At 31.8% G+C, this 19627-nt stretch overlaps 2 protein-coding genes across 2 annotated transcripts; both read left to right on the top strand.

The window, feature by feature from the left end:
- The first annotated feature begins 1835 nt into the window (after positions 1–1835).
- On the top strand, positions 1836–7584 carry LOC108324846 (uncharacterized). The gene is made up of 7 exons (XM_052874061.1): positions 1836–1840; positions 2077–2182; positions 2269–2366; positions 2556–2619; positions 2725–2830; positions 4798–4865; positions 6631–7584. The coding sequence occupies exons 1-7, from the start codon at positions 1836–1838 to the stop codon at positions 6658–6660; spliced, it is 477 nt and encodes a 158-aa protein (XP_052730021.1). The 3' UTR covers positions 6661–7584.
- A 5264-nt stretch (positions 7585–12848) lies between these two features.
- LOC108324847 (uncharacterized) lies at positions 12849–13736 on the top strand. Its single transcript, XM_017557773.2, has one exon. It carries the CDS (start codon positions 12849–12851, stop codon positions 13734–13736), a length of 888 nt encoding a protein of 295 aa, XP_017413262.1.
- Positions 13737–19627: the final 5891 nt, after the last annotated feature.

Below are 19627 nucleotides of genomic sequence, written 5' to 3'. Positions count from 1 at the left end.
TTATTCCAATGGCTTTTAAAAAATATAAAATTATCAGTGATAATGGAATATCATCTATCATAATCAATCTTTTATTAAAAATAAAACTTTCCTCTCATCCTTGAGTTATATTTATTGACATTTTTTTCTACTAATTTAAGTAAAATAGAAAAATTACAAGACTTTAAAATATTTAGTTTCTATCTCTTAAATTCAAACATCATTTAAATTTAGTGAAATTTTTATGAATTATCATCATAAGAATATTTGATCGAAACATCTTTTTGCTAACAGGATTTGTGTTTGACTATTCTATTTTTTCTTTGTAATTATTTAATTTTTATCAAATTGTTTTATATAATAATATTATCTAGTATTTATATCATTATAATTTTTGTTATAATGTTTAACACAGGTATCTAGTACTATCTCTGTTAGTTTTCTTTTACCCTCTGTCTTGATGTATTTCTTATTAAATTAAAAGAACTCTAAGCTAAATATAGCTATATAAAATTATATCTTAGTTTACAAAATTTGAGCTAAAAAACTCCTAAAATTAAGATGAAAATCATATCGAACCAAAGTAATAAGGTTTATAACATGACCCATTTTAAAAACAAGAAACTTAAATAATTTTTTCAATAAAAATAAAATAATAAATATTTTTTATAAAATTAAAATTAAATTTTAATAAAATAAAATTAGGTAGGTGGGTTGGTGAATCAACCTGGTCCACCACGAATTTAACCTACATGAACGGAGTTTAAATGAGTCGAGTTAAAATCTAACTCATATAAAAAAAATATAATTTTTCTAAATCCAATTCCTAGTAAATCAGATTGACCCAGATTTATTATATACAAAAAAAAATAATCACCATAGAGCTATTTACCATGGAAGGCAAAGGAGTACAAGTAATAAAGTGGAGAAGGAACATGTTTTTCATTACTTGCACATTCTTCTTTCTAAACCTTTATTTCCTCTTTTCATAATTCTTTTTCTTCTAAATTCATCACCAATGTCTTCCTCTATTGGTCCATCACAATTTTAACTTATAAGAATTCACAATTTTAATAAAATATTATTATATATATGTCTATCATAACTTTTTATATAACCTACAAACTTCTATTAATTTAATCAAATCAATAATGGCTAACGATAAATTCTCTCTTTAAAAAAACTACTTTTCCTTCAAACCAAATCATCTCACATTTTATTTATTTTTTCTTTTAAATTACTACAAATCAATCTTATATTCTCTTTAATATTTTATTTATATATATAATTTCTTTGAAACCACCTGAACATTTGTAACGTTGTTTCCGACATAGTTTTAGTTAAAAGATAGATATTAATATTACAAGAAAATAAAACAAATTAAAGATTTATTTATGTTTTGAGTCAATAATAAATTTTCAAATTTTGATTTTTTTATTAATTATATAATTTGACAGTTATTTTGTATTGTCATTGATATTGACACACAATATTTTGTTACAAAAATTCATAATATTAGGATCTTTACAAAAAATTGTTTTATGTAATAAAAATTATTCTCAAGGCAAATTATAATTTAAAAAAAAATAAATAAATAAAATACAAAAGTATAAAATATATATAAAATTATAAAATCAAATAATTAAATAATTATAAATTTATAAAATGCAATGTGTATATAAGATTTAATTCGAATAAACCTAATTTTCAGTGAATCAAATTTAAAATTATCCGTATTAAAACTTTAATTTTTTTTAACCTCGTCCGAAGTGGTAATAATAAGCCAAATTAGTTTCTTGTTACAATCTATTATGAGAACTCTACTTAAACTATCATTTATATGTAATTGATAGGAAATGTAGTAATGTTAAGAATAACGATATCATAACATATTTTTATATTTATTTGACATAATATAAGAATAAAATAGTAAAAAAATATAAATTTTTGTATTATTTAAAAAGAAAAAAATAAAAAATAAGTAAGAATAATATAAAAAGTAAAATATTTAAGGAATCTTTAAAAGTAATTAGAACAAAATCAAGAATAACACAGGTGTAATGGAATCATGAGATTATAAAATAGACTGATTTGCAGCAGAGTGAGTGAGCTAAAGAGAGGGCATGGTCAACCACGTCCTGACACGCGGCTTCTTCGTTGTCTCCACCTTAGCTTCTGTTCTTTCTCTCTGTCAAAACCTCAGGTTCACTTCAAATTCCTCTTTCTATATTAAATTAATAAATCATATTCATATTTTTCTCAATCCTTTTCCCCTCACCCGAACACTAGTTTTCTGCCAATTGTCATGAATTTTTGCCGTGGTTGGAGCGGAAAGCCGATTCTGCAGTTTCTTCCTCACTTTTCATCGGGAAATCTTCTTATGGAAGGTTTGTCTTCCTTGTTTAATTATAGACTATCATTGTTACAAAATTCAAATGACATTGGCAATTATTTTGAGGTTACTTGTTTCAGGATAAGATTCTTCACAACTCAATGAAACGTGGAAGCATTTTTTTTCTCAGTATATTATAATTTATTATAACATTTGTTTACTCTCTTATCGTGTCCCTTGATAGGTCTCTGTTTGCTTCCAAGACAATACAAACTGGAGATTGCATTTTAAAGGTTCCTTACATAGTGGTATGCTTCGCATTCTAAGTTGTGCTCGAATGTTATGTTATGCCACTACTTACACATGTCGCAATGACCGCTTGCTCTTGATGGTACGCATAATTGGTTTTGCAGCAAATAACTGCTGATAATCTCCCTCCTGAAATCAAATCTTTGATAGGGGAGGAAGTGAGAAATATTGCGAAACTTGCTATTGCTATTCTCATTGAGAAGAAAATGGGTCAGGTTATAAACCTTATTACTTTGCTTCGATATGATTTTCATCTGAATTTTAGGAGCTTTTTAGCTCAAATTTTGTAAACTAAGATATAATTTTATATAGCTATATTTAGCTTAGAGTTCTTTTAATTTAATAAGAAATACATCAAGACAGAGGGTAAAAGAAAACTAACAGAGATAGGGCTGGATATGAAATTCCCCTAAACAAAAGTATGAAACTGAAAAACAATGTATTAAAGAGAAAATCTATAGAAGCCAGCTAACCAATACCTTGACGTATATTCTTTGAGACTTGTGACATAGTTAGCTTAGAGCAAACTAAATAAATCTATAACATCTTTGTCTGAATGATAAAGTTCTGAATCGTATGCAGTTGACTCCAGTTTTTATTTTTTATTTATTATTATCATCTATCTTGGGATAAAGCAAAACATATTTTGCTTTGGAGGAAATATTATAGGACAAGAAACCTTGTTACAAAATAGAGCGGAATTAAAATCCCAAAAACTATAGAGAAGAACATTAGCTTCTTTTGGTGTATGAGAAGTCATGAGATGATGAAGTGAATACTTTTATCAATAGAAACTCAAAAGCTTTTATCTGTCAGAATAAATAAATTTATTGTTTTCTTTTACAATGCAATAGGTGTTCGGGTCAAGTATTATTCTCATGAGTGGCTAAATAAATTAAGTTTGCTGTTTTGGAGACTAATTATATTGAATTTGTCCTCCTAATTCAGGATTTTGAATCTTTCCATCTAAGTTTGAAGACTTTACCTTCAAGGACTTCATGCATGCAGGCACACTAGGTACCGGTTTTCCATCTAAGTAGTTCGAAGTCATGGATATACTCCTCAACCGTACCGGTTTGACGGTTCGCCGCCAGCCTTTCGAAAATCGTACCTCTGCTCCGCTCCCCAAACCTTCCGATCATCGCACATTTGAGCCCTTCCCATGTACGGTCTCTCGCCTTCTCTCTCCAAAATCGATACCAATAGCCAGCGCTCCCTTCCATGCTTACGTATGTGATTCAAACTTTCTCTTCCTCCGTCACTCCCTGTAGTTCGAAAAAACGTTCCGCTCTGTTGATCCAGTTCAGTGGATCCACCCCTTCGAATACGGAAATTTCTACTCTCTTTCGCCAATTAAACTGTCCCTGATCGTTCCGTCTCTCGTCCTCCATTCTCCTCCTCTCGCCTCCCTCTCCGATCACCATTCACAGACGATTGGCTCCCGTCCGATGCCCCCTCGCGGTCGCGATTGCGACCTCCTAACATGCGCATGACTTCTTGAAGGTCTTGGCGAATGGCCACTGAGTCTTGTCTCATCGCTGCCATTTCGGCCTTCAACCCATCTACTGTAATCCCCAAAGCTTCAAGCTGGTTCTCCACCACTTTAAAGCGTCCTTCTTTTTTTCTCTCCATAACTCCGATCACTCGCCACCCAAATCCGGCAGGTCGGACCACTTGTTAGGAATCTCAGTGAAAAATCCTAACAGACTCTCTCACTCCCTGTTATCAACTCTCCACCGAAAAAATAATCAAATAATGGGTATATTATTTACTGTATTGACATGTGTAAAACACGTGTCTATCGAGAGCCTAACCTCCCTCCACCGGGTCTAATACCGGCCTATACAAAGTATGTAATTCTCTGAATAAAAACAATACAATGCTTATTTCCTTTTATACCCATATTCCCCACATATTCCCCGCCTTTTCCTAACTGCTGATGCAATTAGGAATTCTACTCCTCTACTCTCTCTTCTTCCTTCTCACATAAACCTTCCAGCCTCTAACAAAAGGTGTTGATAAACCTCGTTTATTATTATGTTGTTTTGAATATGAAACCCATTCTTAGTTCTATTTGTGATCACTTTAATGTTGAGTTTCCAGTTGGTTCTAGAGCATGGGGAAGCACAAAGGGTCCGTAATGAGTTTTTTAATACTTTTATAGATTCCATTTGCAGATTTCTTAAACCATGATGGACTTTCAGAAGCAATTGTAATGAGTAATGGCGACCAAAAATGCTCAGAAGTTTGATCTCTCTCTATCTCTCAGTCCATTTTTTTTTATTTCCACTCTTTGTCCCATTATGTATGGTATGGGGTTATATTTTGGTGTACTTACAGCACAAATCTTTAAAAGTAACAGAAAAATAAAAATAAAATGCAAAGCATGAACTGATAATCAGGTCCTGTATTCGAGTAGCAAAGTCCTGCTGCAGTAAGACTCTTTATCCAAATCAAATGGGAAAAACTACACCTAACACATACACACACACGCTTTTAAACTCATGCACTTGAATTTTAATTTAATTTTGGAATTTTGTGCACATTACAGGTCATTGATTATTATGCTACCAATTTATATTGTTCAGTTTTCGTGAGTTGGAATTTATTACAAAAAATTTAGATTTCAGCTTTTCCCTTCTTTTACTCAATGGAATTAATCAGTTACACCATTCCTGAAAAGTTCATCTTTGACTCTTTTTGGTTCCTTGATTGTTAAACAACTAGCATTACTTAGTTTGCTCTGTAACATTTGAGAAAAGAGAGAGAAAATATTGTGAAAAATGATTTTATTATCTTAGTAAAAGGTTACAACAATATACTGCACATACACATGCACATGTAGTAAATAGATTGGTAAAGATACATTTACAAGATGAGTATATGATCTACACACGTACATATTGAAAAATTAGAAATGCTAGACACACAACATGGATGATTCAAGAAGAACAATTAATTTGAACCAATATTTCAAGACACACAACGCATACTCATGACTCAAAAAACATAAAACATATTAGACATGTTGAAAAACATAAAACAACAAGGAATTCATAAGAACAAAAATGGAAAACAAAATGGGTAAGAACTTTTAGACACTTACTCTTGAAGACTTGCAAGATAGTGATCATAGCTCTTGATACCAAATGATGGAGGTTGCTTTGAGATGCTCTTTCAACATAAGATAATCTTCCAAGTGGGTTGATGAAGCTTCTTCAATGGATGGACTCCATATGAACAATGATAGTAGCAGAAGCAAATAGAGATGAAGATGTTTGTGTTGTATGGTCTTGATAAATGTTCTTCTAGGAAGTTAGGCCAACCATAAAGAAGAAAGTATGAAGAAGTCTAGAAGAAGACAATTTCATAGAGTGAGAACTCAAGAAGAGAAGTTTTGCAATTTTTGCAAAAAGACTTTAAATTCAATCAAGTTTTAAGGATTACAAAAAGGTGTCCCTCCTTTTATAGGTGAAGGAGAAGGCTAGAGAACATGGAATATTTAGGAGTCTTTCCATCATTTAATGAAGAGCCTCATCATTAAATGAGGAGCCTAAGCATTAAATGATAAGCCTGAGCATTAAATGATAAGCCTAAACATTAAATGTGAGGAGTGAGCCTAAACATTAAATGTAAGGAACCTTATGCTTAGTAACTAACTTAATCAAAGCATTTAATACAAAAGACTCCTTATAACTAACATCTTCCAAAACCCATTTCTAATTCATTTTAGGTGTTACCTTCTAACTAAGGTCCTAATAGCACGCTAACTCTCTCTTAAAACAACTTTAATTTTTTTACAAGTCATCTCAGCAAACAAAAAATGCACAAAATGAGTCATATAAGTTTATAAGACCAATGCTCCAACACAGATATCGCTAAGAGTGTCGGCTAGCTTCTTATTGTAATATGTGTCACATATGTTCAAGAGTTTTCCATTAGATGCAAATATGCTACGAAGACCATTGTCTTGCAATATATCTGATCTGTTGCCTTATCTGCATGTGCAGGTATGCCGATATTTTGAACCCACGCTCTAGTTTCTCAGCTGGATTTACAAGCCTTTTCCATGGAAGTTTCCCATATTGTTTCCACGCCATGACAAGGCCAGCACGTTCTCTGGGAACTGCTACAGAGAGGCCACCTTTGGCCTTCAAAGTAGTATTTCCACCATACATATCCTGAAAAATGGATAAACAAAATACATCTTAGTAGTTGTTTTTAATTGCTTAAGCATTGCATAATCATCCACACTGAATTCTAGCCATGTTTGAATGCTTAAAATCAGTCTCAAGAATTAACCCTCAATGTGAAAAGATACATTTGTACAACTTGCATCTCTCAAAATCATGACAAGGTTATTTATTATGAGATGAAAGGAATTGAAATAAACAAAAAGAAAAATTGAGGCACTTCCGGTTTTCTCTCTTTTTCTTTGTCCTGAGTCTCAATCGTGCAAAAATTCATGAATTAAAAGTATAATAACGGGAATGGTTGTAGGTAGATGATACCTTGAAGCAAGAGAAGGAGCAGTTTCTCTCATATCAAAGGCCTTGGACACCCCATTAGCCTGCCTGAGAAGCATAAAGGCTCCACCGCCAAGGCCTAGAGGCAGGATTGACATCCCCCAAACTAAGATTGCATAGATGAAACAGAGATATCACAATGTCAATGAATTATCTCAAAAGCCTGCAGGAAGACCACCCTTTCTTGGATCACTCGCTGCCACAAGCCTTTTATTTCCATTCACTTTGGTTTTTCTTGATGACACAAAATCGTCTAAAACAATGAGTTGACAAATGGAAAAATATCTGAGCAACAGTAGTAAAAACATAAACAGAATTCTTTTTACTTGAACTGAGCCAGGGGAACACAGATTGCGGGGAGAAAAATATAGATGTGGTTGTTATTCCGGTACAATTTTTAAACTTTTGATAAGTCATAACATTTTTCCTTGGTTTTAATGCTGTCATTCATTATATATCTATAACACACTTTTAAGATGCCTTCGTAAGACTTTATTAAAGCTCATCTTATAATAACATATGTACTTGGAAGAATTTTATGAACATGTTATTTCAATTTGTTCTCCAAAACAGTTTATTGAAATAGTTCACAATTTATATGTAAACAGTTTAAACTGATTTACTGTTTTTTTTTTATCGAAAAGTAGTTTATATCAGTTTATGCATACCAGAGCTTATCAATCAGAGTCAGGGGAAACAATTTAAAAGTTTAAGATACCTGATGATAGTCCCTTGGAGCCGTTACAGAAGAAAAAGGATCCAGTCCTTTACCGAAGTTTAAGATACTCTGAAGTTCCACAAATATTGTAAGCACCTCCACTTGCACCTACTACAGCTTTTAGCTTCCCATTCTGTATGGACATGGTAAGAAATCATTGCAAGCGAACAATGAGTACCTTAACTAGTAATAACGAAAGATTTCAAAACCATTATTGAGGCTGAAAATGGGCAGTAGTAGATGACATAGATGATAATAATGCGGAAAAGGAGAGTCAAATTTAAGAGAAAGTTGAAGAAAAGTATTAATAAAAGTAAATGATAATATTTATAGAACAATAAGAATTTAACATAAACTACCCACAATTTAACAACATGTTGTTATAGAATGATATTAAGAACCCAATTGCTTCTTGATGATCATCGAAACGCTTTCCACACACAATTGCAAGTAGTAAAATCACTAAAACAAAAGATATCTCTATCTTGAAGTTTTGATTTTGTGTGTGCGCCTCATCGTCTTCCTGAAACTTAATTTTTCATTTCGATGAAATCGGTCAAATATTCGATTCATAAACTTTTACAGAAAAATCTATAGAGCCAATACATGTAAGCAATGTCAAAAATAAAACAACTACAAGAGTAAAACCATCTAGTAAAAACGAGAACAAATTCGATGTGATGTCCCACAAGCGCAAAGTCCTAGGTTTTAAGGCCTACGTGCTAAGTCCTAAATCCTACCCTTACTTTGATCTAAGCCCTAAATCCTATTCTTACTTTGATCTAAGTCCTGCCTATGCCCTATGCCTTCTACCCTGTGCACTATGTCCTATTCCCTAGGCACTATATCCTATGCGTTGCACACTATGCCATTAGCAAAAGCTCCAGTCAAGTTGAATAGTCTGACTTTGTTATTGTGAATGTTTGTTATATGTTTATAAAAGAAACCCAACACACCGGCACACAGACATATCAGTATGATACTCGGATGAGATAACAATGCATGTGTATTGATGGCACGTGGAGACTATTACCTGCTCTGCAGCATGACTGACTTTTCATTCACAATAAATCATGTCAACAGCAAAAATACTCCTCTGATAAATAATATAAACTCAAATTATTAGACAATCTACACGATCATTCAATGCAGTTACAGATCCGATTATCAAATCTGATGTTTAAGTTAAAAAAAACATCGTAACCATCTTGTTATCAAATCTGATGTCCAAGTTACAGAGTCATAATTAAATTTTGGTGCTTCAAAATGTTGGCGTATACCATGACAAAACATAATTTTGCCTTCAAATTTCAGTGTGCATGGGACAGGGCGCAGATGTGGGTATGTTGGTTCTTCATAGAGACCAGAAATGTCCTTGTATGTTTTCTAATTAGGTTTTCTATTGCATTAAGCTAAATAAAAATAATCAGACTTCAAAAAAAATAGTGTAAAAGGTTAATGATTTAGTTAGGAGTCATCTCCGTTCTATCATACATGTATTTACAAACCGGTTTGAGTCCTGACCAATGAACACCTTTCACGTTGTGTAACTCTTCTGACAACATCATCTTCATCATTCTCAGTATATTCGTGATCAGGTTCCTGCTTCCCATTCTCTACACTAGGAGAGTGTTGATGCTAAATTTCACTGAAAACCTATCTGTTCGCTTTGAAAAGGGTATTATTCGTTTTGATTTTGATGAAAACATTCTCATACATTAAAGATGTTGGATCAGTTGAAGGACATAAAAGATCATGTGATTTATTGGAGTCACAGAGTATAGTCCTTTGTATCATCATCATTATTTAACTGCCTTTATAAAATGATTTCTTAACTAACATCAAGCAGTTCTTCCTGCCTCGTCAACTATTACATAACCATACAGAATACAGAAAAAAACAAACAACCAGTGTAGTTGAGAATTAAATTGTAAAATAGCTCTAAAAGACTTAATTGATCCTTCTCATAATCTTCTATTTATAAAAATAAATTGACACAATATAATAATAATAAATAGGATAATCTACACATAATATAATCATGATAAATAGGATAACACAATATAATCATGATAAATAGAATAATCATACACACATGTTCTTTTATATTAAAAAAAAAGTAGAGAAGATCAAACACAATTCCAAGGAAAAAAAAAGAAAGATGTTCACAACAAATTGAAGTTTGAAAATATGGGGTTAAAAGATCATTTTCTACAGGGAGTATGTTACATTTGAAAATAGATTGGGAAGGTTCAAAGATTAGTCATAGAAGTTTGACTTGTAAAAAGAAATCACATTGTGATTATGCCTTAAAAAGTAAGGCGAGAAAAGTTATGTGGCTTGAATTTAGTTGAATATTTTACACTACCACTAACTTGCTTTTGAGACAATAGGTTCAAACATAAATCACTTATATTGAACTTCAATAATAATCAAATTAAATTTTATAAAATCAAAAGTCACTCAAAATCAAGTGAGCAAGCGCCCTCATAAATACATATTAATGGATGTACATAATTATCTTTTTTATTTATTAAAACATTGAGAATCATTAAATCTAACACCTAAAATTATTAAAACATAACATTGAGAAAGTGAAATTAAAAACAGAAAAAAAGAAAATCTGAGTTAGAGCACATGAGGTAACACGGTTGTTATGTTGTAACGTTCATCTCAAACTACGAAATATCTAAAAACCAAAACACCTATTTCTGAACCAAAACGTTAAATCAATATTTCCTCTCATAAAATGGAATGAACTAATTTCGATATTTTTGTTTTTTATTTTGAATTTGTACTTTTATATTCTTCATAAATTCTTTATAAGAGGAACAGAAGTTTCGAGTAATACTCTGAAACATTTATTTCATATCAAACAAACGAGGCATCGTTGTTTCCGTAGATTCGTTAGCAACTTAACGCGGATAACAGAGTACACCTTTTTGTAGACTAAACAATCAACCAACTACCAAGAAATAAATAACACTTAGTGAAAATACTAAACAACGAAAACAGCAGAAGAAGACGCAAACCTATTGAGGTAATGAAAGAAGTGAAACTGTAGTTGGTGCAGAAAGTGACACCTACGCATTCTCAGAAGATTAACCGATAAACTGTTGCGTATGAATACTGGAAAAATCGCTTACATTTTCTGAGAATTTCTTGTTCTTCGACTTTTGAATTTGGATTTCTCTTCCATTGCGCTTTTTTTCTCTCACTTTAAAAGTAAAAGAAATAGAAATATGGCGGGAACTTTGCCTGTTAAATATATAAGGTTTAATTGCTTCCTTTGTCCCCAGTTTGGTTGAATTGTGTCAAATTCATCCTCATTTTTAAAAAAGTTTCATTGTCGTCCTGACGTGGTATAAAAGTGTCAATTGAATCCAAACATAGAAAAAATTTGTGTCAAAGTAGTCATTTTTCCTATATCTCTGTGTCTTCTTTTCATATGTCACTTCTCTGGAGCTATGAAAAGCCTTAAATTGGATAAGGTAAAATGAATATCTGTACTTGATTGTATGAAAGGAAGACACAGAGATATAGGAAAAATGACTACTTTGACACAAATTTTTTCTATGTTTGGATTCAATTGACACTTTTACACCACGTGAGGACGACAATGAAACTTTTACACCACGTGAGGACGACAATGAAACTTTTTTAAAAATGAGGATGAATTTGACACAATTCAACCAAACTGAGGACAAAGGAAGCAATTAAACCAATATATAAAGATTGTCTTTATTTTATTCCAATTATGCCCTTTATAAAGCGCGTATTAACACACGGACAAATACCGCGGCTTTGACACTGTTTATAAAAAGTCATTCGGAATAAAACAAACTAATTTTCTGAATTAAAGTTTTTCATAAAAAAGATAATAAATATTAAACTTTAATTAAGAAAATCAAACATATATAATTTCAACTGACAATTACTATCATTGTAAATAGTCATAAATAAGCATTGTCAATGTCCATCAAAAGATAAAAAAAAAATGTGAAAAAATTTTAATAGAAGGAAATTTGATTGAGGTGTATTATATATATATATATATATTGTACTATATCCGGTGATCGATCGGTTAAGGAGAATCTGAAGTCAAAACAGGCAATCGACCGACTGTCAGACAAACATTAATCAGGAAAGGTCAATATCATTAATGGCCAATTAATACGTTTAATGATCATGTTAAATGCGAATATACACTATTTATGAGTGATTGACAGGTCATGTTATAGAAGAATATGATATTAATGGACAGTTAACAGGTATTATTGGAATTATTGCCATATGAAATATGAATTAATGAGCTTAATTGCTCTAAATATAGGGTTAATGCCCAGGTAAACACCTGGCTCTGTAACAATATAAAAATATAGACCTTCTTATGAAACATATCTGACTTGAGTGTCGGAGTATCTTCTGCAGGTCAACCACCCACCGGAATGGATTGCGTTCTTTGAGAGGATGGAAGATCAAAGGTGGATCACACAAGTTGAAGGTTAGTGTCTCGATCTCACAAATCTCACCGAAACATTTTGGCGCCCACCGTGGGGCCGAGAGCAAGCTGAAGACACCCAAGGATGACCATAAGAAATATGGAAGAGCAGAACACCAGAGATTTAATCAGAGAGTTACAAGCCCAAATTGAGGCACAGGCGCATACCATACAAGCGCAGACACTTTTATAGCAAGAGATGCAGAGGAGATGGCGACGCTAAGGGCCGAATGAGTCCCTCCCGAGCGGTCTGCCTCAAACCGAGAGAATGACAACGAAGCAAGCCATAATCATGCCAACCCGAACGGTCGAGGTAGAAGGGAACCAACACCCCCGCAGTTCGTTCGGCCTACCAGTTTATCATTACTTCCCTTTACGGCGACCATCATGCAAACCCCAATGCCAGAAAAAACTCCGCTCGTATTGGATAAGTACGATGGTTCGACCGATCCGGACGATCACCTGAGGACGTTCGGTAATTCAATGGCATTCTATACAAACAACGATCCGGTCATGTGCAGAGCCTTCTCATTATCACTCAAGGAAGAGGCATTGGAATGGTGCAACACTCTTCCTTCGAACATAGTGGATTGCTTCGCCACTGTGGAAACCCTCTTTAGAAGACAATACGCCTCCAATCGAAAACAGAAGATAACACCAGCAGAATTGGTAAACACTAAACAGGAGAAAGGGGAAACTTTGAAGGCCTTTATGAAAAGGTATACCGAAACCGTGCGACGAGTTAAAGAGGTCAATCACTCTTTTATCATTAACAATTTGCTTACATGCTTAAGGCCAGGATACTTTGCTGAAAAATTGTATGCACGACCACCAAAAACGATGGAAGAGCTCCAGGAGAGAGCGGCTGAGTTCATCCGTATGGAAGAGATGCGATTGTCACAAAGGAAGCGGCAACGAGAGGCTGATGTAAGCGAAAGTAGAAGGGACGACAAGCGACCGTTCGACAGTAACGATAAAAGTGGAGAGCTTCCCCGAACGTTCAAGTTTCACCATTATACAACCCTCAATGCACCTAGGGCAAAAGTTCTCGAAGAAGCCCTCAATGCGGAACTTCTCACACCTCAAAGGAAACCCTCTCCAAAAAACGCAGATGAAAGGAAGAGTTGCAAGTACCATCAGAATCATGGACACACAACGGAAGACTGCATCACGCTAAAAAATGAAATAGAGAGTCTCGTTCGGGCGGGACACCTCCGTAGGTATATAAAAGATACAAGAAGCCTTCCCCGGGAAGGATATTTGCAAAGAAGTCCCGAGCGGACATACCGAAAGGACAAGAGAAGGTGGATCTATAGCCGCAGTCCAAATTGTCATCATCGTGAACAATCGCTCCGTGGAGTTATCAACTGAAGAGAAGCATCTAGAATTCTACTACTGTCATGTTTAAATTCAGTTTCATTTGATTCTTGCTTTTGTTATTAACTTACGCTCTTATTATAGAATAAATAAAGTCCAATTTAGGCCCAGCCAATCGCTCCCAAAGTTGCTAAACAAAATCATATTCAACGAAAAAGTCTCTCAAAGAGCTAGAAGATTAAGACCAAGCGGTAAATTCTGCTCGGCGAAGAGGTAAATTCCTCTATAAAGATTGAAGACCGAGCTAAGGAGAATCCGAAGCCAAAACAAGCAACCAATCGGCTGTCAGACAAACATTAATCAGGAAAGGTCAATATCATTAATGGCCAATTAATACGTTTATTTATGAGTGATTGACAGGTCATATTACATAAGAATATGATATTAATGGACAGTTAACATGTATTATTGGAATTATTGCCATATCAAATATAAATTAATGAGTATGAATATAAGGTTAATGCCCAGGTAAAACACCTGGCTCTGTAATAATAAAAATATAGACGTCTTTATGAAACATATCTGACTTGAGCAAATCTTACCGAAACATATATATATATATATATATATATATATATATATATATATATATATATATATATATATATTAACTTCTACTATTTTGTAGATTAATATGTTACAGGATTTGTATTACTTTTTTTATCTATTAAATTGATTTGATATTTTTTAATTAAATAATTGTTGTTTAATCTTTTTGAATAATGTGTTTATTATTTTAATTAAAATCTTTTCGTGTATAAATAATTATGAGATTATATGATTAATTTATTATTTTACTTAAAAAAATTTGATATATTAATAAACATGAAGTTATATAATATTTATTATTTTCATTAAAAACTTATTATAAAATAAAGTCAACCCATATCATCATTTATAAACTATTAAAGATTTTTTTTGTATTTATACCTCATATTTGATATAATGTAAAAACAAGTAAAAAAATATCACGATAAGAGATAATGGTCATATCATTCAAATTAATAAAAACTTGATGTCAGCTAATTAATTTAAATTAATGAATTTTTTATACTTAATAAGCCAACAAGTTCTAATAAAAGCACAATTAAAAGTATTTAAATTATAAAAGACTTGAAATTTAATTAAGTTCATCAAATAAAAATGTTAAATGAATTTCACATTTATTCCTATTAAAAGTTTCTTTTTCTTCTTTTCTCTATAATTTTTTTTTTTTGAGAAATTACTCTGCTTTCTTCGAAATACACATGGAAATACATACGTTAGATGTGTATTTATTTATTAAAATAATTATTTTGTTTTAAAAAGTAATTAAATTCAAACTAAAAGACAGTTAAAAAAATCAATAACATACTTATTTTAGTTTAAAAGTAATATAAAAATAATAAGAAGTTGTACACATAAAAAATACTTGCTTTTATTACCGTTGTTTTACATTATATAATTACGTATTTTTCTCATTTACAATTTTTTTTTAATTATTTGAATAAATAATTTTATAAAACACTAGTTAGAGACTAGAGATAAAACCAATTTATAATATATAAGTAGATCTAAAACTCACTTTATAAGTCAGTTTTGTGGAATTGAATTAATCTTAAAGTCCACCCCTTAAAATCCTTAACATACTATCAGAGTTATGGTTAGAATTTATCATAGTGATACTTGTGGTTTTTTTTGCAAGTTCCACATCGTTTACTCTTATTAAGAAATTATTCGTCATATTTAATATTTCGCAATACGTAAAAATAATTAAACAAATAACGCTTAACAAAATAATCATCACATAGTCAATTTAAAAACATACAAATTTTGTACTTAATAATTAAGACACAATTGAAAATATTTAAATTAAAAAAATTAGTTGAAACTTATTTAAGTTTATTAAATGAAAACATTAAATACAATTTATACATCTAAACAAGTGTTAAATGTAATTTTTGTCTCTTCTTATAATTTTATGATATATTTTTTTTAAATTATACTGCTTTCTTAAAGTATAAATATGTGAAAAAATAGAAAATAATATATTAAAAGTGATAATATATATTAAATAATAAAAATTATTTATTTTAATATTAAAATTCACGTATAAATATAATTTTATTTAAGAAGTTTTATTATTTAAATGAGTTAAGTTTTATTATTTTAAATATAAGGTTGAATATGGTTTTAATCTCTTTAAGTGAAAATTGTAATTAGTTTATGTACTATACCCGGTGATCGATCGGTTAGGGAGAATCCGAAGCCAAAACAGGTAACTGACCGGCTGTCAGACAAACATTAATTAGGAAAGGTAAATATCATTAATGGCCAACTAATACGTTTAATGACCATATTAAATGCGAATATACGCTGTTGATGACTGATTGAGAGGTCATATTGCACAAGAATATGATATTAATGGACAGTTAGCAGGTACATTAGCAACTATTATTGGATTTATTGTCATATCAAATATGAATTAATGAGCTTAATTGCTATAAGCCCTACAAATATAGGGTTAATGCCCAGGTAAAGGGATCTTAATCTATTATAATAAAATATAGACCTCTTTATGAAACATATCTGACTTGAGCGTCAGAGTGTCTTTTGCAGGTAAACCACCCATCGGAGTGGATTACGTTTTGGGAGAGGATTGAAGATCAAAAGAGAGCAGAGCAAGGAAGGACGACCGACCCTCGGACCAATTCCACCGAAACAGTTCACTTTTAAAACTTTGGATTAATTTATTTCAAATGTATTTGATGATAATATTTGAATTGTTTACATCATTTAACCTAAAACACTTGTAAATTATGAAATAAACTTAATAAAATTATATTAAAATACCTAAATTTAGGCATTTTTAAAATTAATAGTGTTTCCGGTAGGGGTTGAGATTCATTACTCAAAGCATTTAAAGTTGTCATGCTGGATGAACTTCATGACCATCCTAAATTGTCCAAATTCGTCCTCTCTCCTCTTTGTCCGGGCTGTGGAAATGAGTATTTGCCAAAGTATTATGACGCTCAACTAAGTGACTTTACGTACTAATTTTGTAATAAAGACTATTAGACTTAATTACTTGTCTTTTATGTTAGAAATTTATTTATAAATATTATAATAAGTTTACTATCATTAATCATCAATAAATGACTTTCATTATTTCTATTAATCTCCTATCACTATTATTCTCTTTAAATGCCCATTGATAACTATTAAAGATTAAATTAATTATCAATTAATTACTGTTCTGGATCGATCGATCACTTCTTTACTGGATAGTCGACTGTCCGATCCTTAACTGACAGGGTAGTTATACATTACAAAAAGATTAAATTAAAATTTTGAATAGGAATTATTTATAATTTTTTCTGAAAGTTAAGAAAAAATCAAAATTATATTTAACCTTTAAATAAATAACGTGTAAATATAATCAATGAATCAAAAAGTGCATGAAAGAATGCAACACATCTACAGAGCCCCACACACATGTATATATATAGAACGAAGAATAATGGTAGGTGACAAGCACAGAAAATGTCGATCTCAATCTCAATTCATGTTTTCTTTGTGGTTTTTTTTGCAGGGTGTTTGAATTTGGAGAATTCAGTTGCAGCCATTCAGAAAAATGACTCAAGCGGTTCTATAGATATAAACATTATAAGCCTTTCCATTGAGAACGACTTACCAAGCTTACCAAAACTTTTATTTTCTTCTGATTTTGAATCAAGAGCGGAAATTGGGCATGGGAATAGAAATGCTTACGTAAAATTGCTGAACATGAATAACCACACCGGTATACTCGTATGGAAGCAGTGTGCAAAGTTCAGCGTGATACCTAGCATGGAAAACGGACATCAACGTATTTTCTGGTCAGTCAGAGAAGATGCTTTGTATCACAGTTGGGACAATACAAATTGGGAAAAAAAGGAAGATTGGGGTTCTTGTTAGCAATTCTCTCATTTATTAATAATCAATAAATCATACAAAATCAAATAACTGGTAATTATCTCTATTGCTTAGCCCAAATTTTAATTATGATTAATCCGAGTTCCTCATCTTTAATTTTAAATTAATTTATTAGATTAAAAGCGTCTCGTAAATTAATTCACACAAATAAAATGAGCTTATCCTTTATTCTGTTCGTCTTTGTATTGTTTTTTGAGTAAAAAATATTTTAATTTATTCACCGTAATTCAAAAGCCATGCAACAATTTAATGTGATTCTTGTTTTAATTAATTATTTATTTAAAATAATTTTATGTATAAATAAATATGAGATTACATTATTAATATAAAAATATTAAGTTATACTATTAATATTTTAATTTATTATTTTACTTAAAAAAATTCATATATTAATAAATACGACGTTACATGAGTTTTATTATTCTCATTACAAATTTATTATAAAATAAAGTCAACGTTCATGTAAACATTTATAACTATTAAAGATTTTTATTTATTTATACCTCATATTTGATGGCATGTAAAAAACAAATAAAAAAATAATTAAATTCAAACTAAAAGACAGTTAAAAAAATTAATAAGATACTTTTTTAGTTTAAAAGTAATATAAAAATAATAAAAAGTTACACACATACAGAATACTTGTTTTTATTACAGTTATTTTACATTATATAATTAACTGTTTTTCTCATTTACAATTCTTTTTTGAGTTATTTGAATAAACAATTTTATAAAACACTACTTAGAGAACAAAAAGAAGACCAATTTATAATATATAAGTGAATCTAAAACTCACTTAAGTTAATTTTGGGGGTTGAATTAGTCTTAAAGTTCACTCCTTAAAATCCTTAACATACTGTACTATATCCGGGTAGCCGACCGTTCGAGGGTAGTATTATCTGCACCAACCGGTAATCCAGTGATCGCGAGCCAGGTAAGATGAACGTCATTAATGATCAATTAATATATTTAATGACCATATCAAATGCAAATATATGGTATTTATGGGTGATTGGCAGATTATATTGCACAAATATATTGTATTAATGAATAACTAATATAATTAATGGGTTGGACAATTATGAGGCCAATAAATACAATATTAATGTTCAGGTAAAGGGATCTTATTCCAAATTACTGTCAGAATACACAGGGGGTAGTTTTTTCTGACTTGAGCGTCAGAGTATTTTCTACAGCACCACCCCTGGCCGGGAGGACAACTTAAACACTGGACGAACGGATTGGCATAGTGAAGGTCATATTTGCAGGCAGAAGAGGCTAGGATTGAAGACGGACAACCTCAGACCCCAATTAAGCCGAAACAAATGGCGCCCACCTTGGGGCCGAGGCGTGCAGAAGAAACCCAGCTTGAGACCACAATGGTAGAGCAGCGCCAGTTACAGGTGCTTCAGGAGATGCAAAGGCAGATGCAAGAACTAAGGGCCGATCGGCAACATGACAATTCGTGCAGTAGGAGCAGGAGTAGGGAACGACCTCTTAGGGGTCATATCAGTTAAGTATAATTTGTAATATGATATTCAAGAAATAATACTAGATGATTTTAGATATTTGTTAGCTTATTGTTTGCAACCAAAAACTCACCTCTACCTAGAGCGGAACTACGACTCGCTCGGTGATTCCACAAACGAATCATCTCAACCAAGAGCGAAGCAAATGCACTGCTTGATGGTTCCACAGACAAATCACCTCTACCCAAAGCGGAACTACGACTCGCTCCGTGATTCCACAGACGAATAATCTCAACCAAGAGCGAAGCACACACACAACTTGATGATTCCACAAACGAATCACCTCTACCCAGAGCGGAACTACGACTCGCTCGGTGATTCCACAGACGAATCATCTCAACCAAGAGCGAAGCAAATGCACCGCTCGGTGATTCCACAAACGAATCACCTCTACCCAGAGCG

The sequence above is a fragment of the Vigna angularis genome, chromosome 3 (genome assembly GCF_016808095.1).
Source record: "Vigna angularis cultivar LongXiaoDou No.4 chromosome 3, ASM1680809v1, whole genome shotgun sequence".
NCBI classification, from domain to species: domain Eukaryota; kingdom Viridiplantae; phylum Streptophyta; class Magnoliopsida; order Fabales; family Fabaceae; genus Vigna; species Vigna angularis.
Note: the sequence above shows the minus strand (reverse complement) of the source record. Positions and strands in the feature narration are given on the sequence as shown.

Excerpts from the sequence above, each read along its gene's own strand:
- LOC108324847 (XM_017557773.2), top strand. The coding sequence starts at position 12,849 with ATGGCATTCTATACAAACAACGATCCGGTCATGTGCAGAGCCTTCTCA.
- LOC108324846 (XM_052874061.1), top strand. Across the intron at positions 2,831-4,797 it reads TCTCATTGAGAAGAAAATGG|ATTTCTTAAACCATGATGGA; the intron begins GTCAGGTTATAA and ends TTCCATTTGCAG. Across the intron at positions 4,866-6,630 it reads GCGACCAAAAATGCTCAGAA|GTATGCCGATATTTTGAACC; the intron begins GTTTGATCTCTC and ends CTGCATGTGCAG.